At 37.8% G+C, this 8,467-nt stretch overlaps 1 protein-coding gene across 2 annotated transcripts; it reads left to right on the forward strand.

Annotated features, from left to right (window-relative positions):
• Positions 1–1,220: 1,220 nt before the first annotated feature.
• LOC129438935 (myelin-associated glycoprotein) lies at positions 1,221–8,122 on the forward strand. Of its 2 annotated transcripts, XM_073863433.1 has the most exons (6): positions 1,221–1,705; positions 1,804–2,091; positions 2,185–2,475; positions 3,874–4,038; positions 4,575–4,592; positions 4,715–8,122. In XM_073863433.1, the coding sequence occupies exons 1-4, from the start codon at positions 1,357–1,359 to the stop codon at positions 4,035–4,037; spliced, it is 1,092 nt and encodes a 363-aa protein (XP_073719534.1). In that variant the 5' UTR covers positions 1,221–1,356; the 3' UTR covers position 4,038; positions 4,575–4,592; positions 4,715–8,122. The 2 variants fall into 2 exon arrangements, with proteins under 2 accessions (XP_073719534.1, XP_073719533.1); XM_073863432.1 differs by lacking the exon at positions 4,575–4,592 and having other exon boundaries at positions 1,223–1,705.
• The last annotated feature ends 345 nt before the right edge of the window (positions 8,123–8,467 follow it).

An 8,467-nucleotide genomic window follows, 5' to 3' on the forward strand; every position in this document is an offset into this window, starting at 1 on the left:
GTTACATCCCTACTTTTTTATGATACCCTAATGGGAAGGCTGAGCCTCCCTAAAATGAAAATCCTAGAATTGCTCCTGTAAACCAGACAACAAAGAAAAAGGAAACCCTTTAGATGGTGGGTGTGAACATCAGAGCACTACATTGAGAGTTAGGAAAAAACACATCATTCTTTCTTCTGCTGAGGAATCTCTTTTAATTAGTTTGAGTTGGTTCTCATCCAGTCTACTTGTTTGAGATATTCTGAAACGTTTTTAACATTTGAGCTTGTTTGCAGTTTATAAGTGGGATTTTTTCTATATTAGAGGAAGCATTGTGATCCAGAGATGAAAGTACTGATATATCTTCTGTTTCAAGGTACTGTGTCACTTTACTTCTATTTGTGTATTTTATGACAAGGGCAAGAGGTTCTGTCAAAAGACACGTTACTTACATGCATTTATACTACTAATCCACTATAAATTGAATAATAACAGGTTAGGCTACTGAGTAAACTTTTCTTAGTAAACATTAAAATGTTGCTTTGTTTTATGCCAAAAGTTATTGTTTCATAATGTTCCTTGAACAAATTCATTTTTGTACTTTCCGTCTCAGTTTATTGAAGAAAAACAAATCAGTATTTCAAACTACTTTTGATCAGAAAGGAATCAAATTACCTTAAACCTTACACTGTATATTTATAACTTATATGTTGCAATATGCTAAATGAAAGTAAAAGTTATATTAAATTTCACATTCACAAGTTCACATTAACATGTAATCGATAGGGACATATAATAATATAATAAAGCATATTTGGCATGCTGTCCGAGGGCTCAGAGCTCTGAATTTTAGCTCAAACGCAGAGTACCCCCCTATTAACTGGGATATATGGGATGCTGCATATCACTCTAAAAAAACAAACGGTGCTATATAGCACCAAAACTGTTGCTTTGGATCGTAATCATAGAAGAACCGTTTTTAGTGCCATATAGCACCGGTGAAGCACCAGTGAAGCACCTGTGAAGAACCCTATAGGGGCCATATAGCACCACTATAGCACCACATATGGTTCTACATAGCACTATTTGGTTCTACACAAGTGCTTCATTGGTGCTTCACTGGTGCTATATGGCACTAAAAACGGTTCTTCTATGATTACGAGCAAAGAACCACTTTTGGTGCTATATAGCACCGTTTGTTTTTAGAGACTCTTTGTGCTGATTGGTTTGATTACATGATCGTGCTTCTCTCTAACTTAGTTTCAATCTCTTCTGATTGAGCTACAGCACAGAAACTTAATGTAAACAACATGCATATTATTTAATGTTTTTCTCATAGGGGTTCTGCTGTATGAGACTTTGGCATGGGAAGTGAAAATGCCATCAGAAATTCATGGCCTCAAAGGTTCCTGTCTGGTTATACCGTGCTCTTACTCTTACACTTCAAACCCACCAACTAACCCACGTAGAGTTGTGTGGTATCAGTATGTGTTGAGTGGCTACCCTTTAGTTTGTGATCCCTGGAATTCAACCCGTGTTATTGACAAGTTCCGAGGAAAAACTGTTATATATAACCCTAAAAACTCAGATCGGGATTGTAGTCTGCTGATCAAAAGCGTGAATCCGTCCCACAATGGAGAAAAATTATATACATGGATTGACCCAAAAAATGTTGGATGGCGCACCTATAAGTTTTATGATGTCACCTCCACGATTATCGTTGACAGTACGTGAATACTTCACATGTTCTTTTAATGTAATATTTTTGGTGTCATTACAGCTGTATCATCGGTTGGCTAACTGTAACATTTTTCTCTACTGTAGCAAATCCACAGCAGCCCATCATTAATATTTCTGGAGGTTTAAAAATCGGTGACAACATTACAGTAGCATGTTACACCTTACACACCTGTCCATACAGCAAACCAAACATCATTCTGAAGGGTATTGAAGGATCTGATAAAATAGATGATGTCCGAATGGAAAATGGTCAATGGAAAACCACTCGGACACGCACCGGTGTTGTGAAGGGTGAACGCTCAGATATTGAGTGTACTGTAACACATCATGGAGGCATAACAACAAGAGCTACAAAATCACTAAGTTCAAAATGTAAGTAAAAAATGTATATGCATTCAAAAGCAAACATCTTTACTTGCCTATAAAATCATGTCTGATGTTTGTGTCAACTGCTTATAATTTCAGGTGTCTATAATATAACCATTGAGCCTAAACTGTCAGATATCATAGAGGGTGTTGATATGAACTTCACTTGTACCGTCCACCATTCCTGCCAGATGAATCCTCCGATCCTCTCCTGGAACTATGAAAACATGCCGGTCAAAGATGGAAAGAAACAACTTACAGGGTTTGAATTGGCCACCTTTTCCACCATAACCTTTTTGGGGGCAAAGAAAGACGATGGGAAGAAATTAATCTGCACTACAAAGATTTCTGAACAGAATATCACAGCATCTGTCGACTTACATGTACAACGTGAGTGATTTCAAGACATCATACATCATACAAGTCTTATCATTTATATATTTTTGTCTGCAGGTTCTTTAACAGAGTTTTTAAAACCAGCAACTCTAGTCCAAGATAATGCATGTATGTGTGTTTCACATTTGTCTTGTAGCTATTTATATGATATATACAGTTGGTATAGAAAAGAATCACATTTTGTTGCTTTGTAGCCTTAAATGGTCACAGACACCATTTTTGTTTTATCTAGCTGTATGTATTAAACTTATAACATCCAAGTGAAAGATATATATACATATCAATATCACCCCCCTTAAAAAAAAGGTTAGGACTGTATAATCACCTTGTCAATTGCACACAAAACCATTTGACTTTCATCCGTGATCATTTTGATTAGCTTAGCATGAAAGTAGCTTTCTTGGTGCATTTAAGTCCTTTGTAGTACAACTGCGGCAAACTATCAACTACGGGTGGCAAGGTACTGTTAAAAAATATTTAGGAGAAAATTGTTGACAAGAGATGGATACAAAAACATTATATTATTTATCAATTCCTAGAAGCACTGTGAAGTATATTATAAAGAAGTGTAAGATATTTGGTATATCCCAGGCCCTCAGGACGTCGCTCAATTCTGGATGAAAGAGCCAAGAGGAAACTCCGCAGGGAGGCAAGAGGCTTACAGCAACCCCGAAGGAGTTGTAGGAATTTAGTCAGGAGTGGTCATTGTGTGCATGTGACAACAATATCACAAATTCTTCACATATGTGGCCTGTATGGGAGGGTTGCAAAAGACTTTTCCAAAATGCACCTTGAGGATTCTGGGACCACATGGAAAAACATGTTATGGAAAGATGAGACTAAAATTGATTTTGGCCTCAACACCAAAAAGTATGTCTGGGGAAATCCAAAACTGCGCACCACCCAAGCATCACCATTCTTACATTAAACATGGAGGTGAAAATATCCTGTTGTTTCTCTGCAGCAGGAACTGGAACCTTTGTCAGGATAGGAAAAAAAGTATGGGATAAAATACCGTCAAATTCTTGAGGAAATGTTGCTGCTCTGTGCCAGAAATGTTGTCAAAGGGAAGAAGTTTACCTTCCAACATGACAATGACCTGAAGCACACAGCAATGCTGAACACACAGGGGTTAAAGGAGAAAAGGTGAATGTCCTCACATGCCTAGTCAGAGCCAAAATTAAACCTCATTGAAAATCTTTGGAATGACTTGAAGACTTCAGTCCATAACGGACACCATCAAATTGTCTCTCTTCATTTCAGGCTGCAAAGCAACAAACTTTTATTATTTTAAAGGATGTGATTCTTTTCTATGCCCACCGTACATCATAAAAATGACAGATAAACTTTCCAATAAACCAATAATGACCTATAAACTTTCACTTCCTTTAGTTGTTTCCCAGAATAAAACAGATTTGAGGACCGACTTGAAGACAATTGGGCTTTACATTCTAGCCCCCTTGTTTGCTGTGCTTCTTATTTGCATATTTGCTGGAGTCATCATATACAAGAAGTGTAACACGTCTTCACGACACAGAGTCCAGCGTTCTCTTTAAAGTAAGATATGTATCAAACTAGTTAGCAACTTACCGTTAAGTGTAAGTGATTATGCTTAAGTATGTTTACTAAAAAGTTAATATGTTTCTTTGCCATTTGGCACAGAAAAATATTTAAACTGTTAACACGGTCTCACACCCATGGCGTCGGTGTTTGACGGCACTTGACCGTGCGTCGGTGTGTTGGCGCGGGGGGTGTACCTTTCGCGTCATTTTTTGACGAACTGGGGACTTCAATACTATTGGGTACGCGAAATTAAACAGTTGTCGCCTGTCATTGGGGTTAGGGAATGTTTTGGGTAAGTATGTAATTATGTAAATCTAAACGTTATCCGACGAGAAAATGTTAGAAAATTGTAATAAAATAGGAAAGAGCATGCAACGAACTTAATAGTATTGAAGTCCCCAGTTCGTCAAAAAATGACGCGAAAGGTATACCCTCCGCGTCAACATATTGACGCATGGTCAAGTGTCGTCAAATATTGACGCCATGGGATTAACTTTTTTTTATTAAATAATGTCCCTTGTGCAATTAAGTCAGAGAAATCCTGCATTGTAAGTATATACAGTAATTGATACTTTACACCATTAGTAATTTAACAGTTTCTTGACCTAATAAAGTGTCCGAAATGTTATTGACTGATTTTACCTCTGTGTTTCTGAATTTATACTTTAAGATTGAGGATTATGAAGATTATTGCAGCAATATGGAAGATCTCCACATTAATGAAAACGTTTAATGAAAATGCTCCACATCACCTCCAAAATGTGCTTAAGTGTTTAAAACAGAAAAAAGTGTCAACATATTATTTAGTAAATATTAAAAAATACAACTTTCTCATGTCATGGAAATAGCATCAATATTGTAATTCACAACTTTCCACTTAAAGGGATATTTCTCCCAAAAATAAAAATTCTGTCGTCATTTATTCACAACTGTTTCAAACCTGTATGGGTTTCTTAATTCTGTTGAACACAACAGAAAATATTTTGATAAATGATGGTAAGCACACAGTTGTCATACCCTTTGTTGTCCACAGTATTTATTTGTCCTACTGTACTAAAGTATGGCAGTCAATGGGTACATTTAAGTGTATTTGATTTGATTTCATGTTTTCTTTTGTCTTTAGTGTGTTAAACACTGTCTGTGCATATAGAAGATCTGTAAAGTGGCAAATATTAAAGTTTCAAACCCAAAGGAAATTCATAGCAGAGAGGCTCACTCGAGCCGCTGTGCTGGACCCTATTACAACAGCGCCTGCTCTTTTAGCTTATAGCTTTATATTAAAAATATTGATCTTACCGGACGGCGGCAGGGGAGACCTCGTCACATGTGTCCCCTGCACAGGGCTCGTACCACGGCAAGCAAAGGCTATCTTCGGTTCTTAGCGGGAAAGCAGCAGGGGAAGACGCTAGACCTGGATTCTGCTATCTTCGGTTCTCAGCCGGAAAACGGCAGGGGAAGACGCTATGCCTGGATTCCGCTGCAGGGATTGTGTCGACGGTGAGTAAGGCTTCTTATTCTTCGGAGCAGCGAGAGGTTCGCGCTGAAGGAGAAAATGAATGAGCTCTTGACGCTTGATCCTGTGCTTATATAAGGACGTATGCCATCCCGCGCGCGGGCTCAAACGTCATTGGTCTGTATTTTTTACAGACGTTTACCAAAAGGCTTCAATCGCGGAGTAAACAGGAGTTTCCCCCATAGCGTCAGCAACTGACGCAATGCGAAGTGAACCGTATTGAAAGGGAACTCTTGTTACATTTTATCATCTGAAGTGCAGTCACCATTTGATTAGAAATGACAAAACCATACACGTTTAAAGAGTATAGAAGGAGTTCATGTATTATCTGGGCTCTTATTAGCTGCTATTTCTTAAATATTTAGTGTAAGTCATCTATTTCAAAAATAACATTTTTGTTTTATAATAACAAAAATGAATCTGTTTGGCACAGGTATATTTTCGTCTTCAAAACTAATTTCAAGCCTTTAATCATACACACTGACTTCTGATTTAATGATTTTTAAGATGATATTTAACATTTTAGTCAAGGTTCGTAGCCGTATTGCATTGTAGGCAATAGTAGGCTATTTGCTGCATAACCATTCACTTTATCACCTTCCCTCCTTCTCTTTGTCTGCTCATCTTATTCTGGCTTTCCAAATGTTAATTTAGTATGTTGCAGCCTTTTCATTTTCGGTCATTTGAATGAAAATCACAGCCAGAAAATCACACGGCGTCAACTTCATTTTGAACAATGGATTTGCGGGTATTGAAGTTTATGTGAGATGTGCGAGCGAGACACTGCGTTGCGTTCTTTAATTGGTTTAGGAAACACGCCGCTTGCCGACTACTTTCGTTTTGAGATTTAGTCCAAGACTGTATTCACTCTCATCAATACAAATATTATGTTGTTTAATATGTTTCTCTAAATACGAGGATTAATGCACTGCACGAGACAGAGTGAGAGAACAACGTGTATTCGCTATCATACACAATAAGCATATGTCATTTTATCTGTTTCTCTAAAGATTGAACATTAAATGCGTTGTTTAATTACATATCATTTAAATGTGCTTGTGTGGTTCGGTCAAAAAGTAAACTCATGAATGTTTGTGGAAGTGTATGTTATTGTTAAATGCTGAAAATCATTGTGTCTGTTTAAAATGCTAGCACGTGAAGGACCTAAAAGTCTTTATTTTTATCCCACAATGTTCCCCATCTGCTGATGAACACGTATTTAGTATGCATAGAACAGATGATTGACTTTTTAAACTGGTTCAAATATATAAAGCTAAACAACATCACAACTAACTTGTTTAGGGTGACCCCCTCCAGTCAGACAAAATGTGGGACAAGTAGCATGGTAAAGTGGTACAATGTGGGACAGACGTAATAACTTTAAACTTTATATATTGTCTATCTAATTTACCAAGAAACATTTTTTTTAAACCCAACGACCAAAAGATTAAAGGTATAGCGGAAGATTTTCGTTTTCCGGGTGGATCACCACTGTTATTGGTCATCCCAGATGTCAATCATTCTGATTATATGTTGACCTATAACGGTCGTACGTGCTTGCCTCTAGGTTCGCTTTCTGCACATGCGCACTTTCATGTGTATATGTGTGTTGTGCTACGGTTTCAACCATTCATTGAAGTCGCGTTCTCACTGTGTTTTTTTTCAAAATGTCTGAGGGTCGCAAGAGAAAAAGTGTCTACGAATTGTATGACAAGAAGAGAAAGGACTATAAAGAAAGAAACAAGACCAGAGTTTTTATGGGAGACTATTTCACACACTGGCTGCTGGCATGAGCTAAAAGGACAGGTTGAGCTTCCCATGCAAAGTTTCTACTGGAAAGGTACATTTTGTCATGCTATTTGGAGAAATCCATTTAAAATCACTGCTAGTAAAAGTTGATGTAAGCTATGATTAGCAATGCTAGCCCTGGCACGAGTCACGAACCGCACAGACACGGTAAACATGCCGACAGCAACTTGTAAACAGAACGAAGAGAGAAGAACTGAGCCCCTGCATGCTCTCTCTCACTCTCTGTCTCGTGCACGCGTTTAACAGGCGTTCCCTCTCGGGAGGAGGGAGAGTGTTGCGTGTGCATTTAAAAAAAAAAAAATGGATGGGCGGTTCTTTTAAATAATTCGGGAAAATCTTCCGCTATACCTTTACGACACTACCACTATGCCCCACAGAAAAACTTCGCCATCTACAGGTTTTAACCAAGAGTATGTTGTTGTCCATTAGCTATTAAAAGTGTATTGTCTCTTTTTCGTGGCCACACTGGCCATGGCTGCTTAACCTGACATAGAGATAGGAAAAGTACACACATCCTTTACTCAAGCAGAAGTACAGATACTCATGTTTAAAAATACTCTGGTAAAATTCAATTCAGTTTTATTTATATAGTGCTTTTCACAATAGTTAATTGTTTCAAAGCAGCTTTAAATTAATAGAAGCAGTGAAAAGCACAGAAAAATGACAGATAGCACAACATAATACACGCTAGCATTAGCAGCTAAATTTGCTGTGGCTATGAATCAACATTATAAGCGAGCGTATTACTAATGTAACGTACAGAGGAGGGTGCTAAGTTAAGCCCAATAAGGCTGCCTCCCCGGGTTAGCCGGGGAAATAAAAAAAAGTCCTAGGAGGAAAAAACCCTTGGTATATATATATATATATATATATATATATATATATATATATATATATATATATATATATATATATACGATTAGGCGGGTTCTGCCAATGATCGTTGGTCAGGCATCAGCTGGGCATCACGTTGAAGGACGGCCAGTAGATCAGAGGTGTGTCGACGTTCATATTTACCGGAACTGGGTCTGTTTGTCTCATAGTCCTCGGTGTCGAGGACGAGACAGGGAGAGAGAAACAAAATCATATTAGCGTAGGGGC

The sequence above is a fragment of the Misgurnus anguillicaudatus genome, chromosome 24, assembly GCF_027580225.2.
Source record: "Misgurnus anguillicaudatus chromosome 24, ASM2758022v2, whole genome shotgun sequence".
Taxonomy (NCBI): domain Eukaryota; kingdom Metazoa; phylum Chordata; class Actinopteri; order Cypriniformes; family Cobitidae; genus Misgurnus; species Misgurnus anguillicaudatus.

Bases quoted from the DNA above. Each gene is read 5' to 3' on its own strand.
- LOC129438935 (XM_073863433.1), top strand. From the start codon at position 1,357: ATGCCATCAGAAATTCATGGCCTCAAAGGTTCCTGTCTGGTTATACCG. The intron at 1,706-1,803 runs GTACGTGAATAC...TCTCTACTGTAG, and splicing joins CTCCACGATTATCGTTGACA to CAAATCCACAGCAGCCCATC. The intron at 2,476-3,873 runs GTGAGTGATTTC...CACTTCCTTTAG, and splicing joins TGTCGACTTACATGTACAAC to TTGTTTCCCAGAATAAAACA.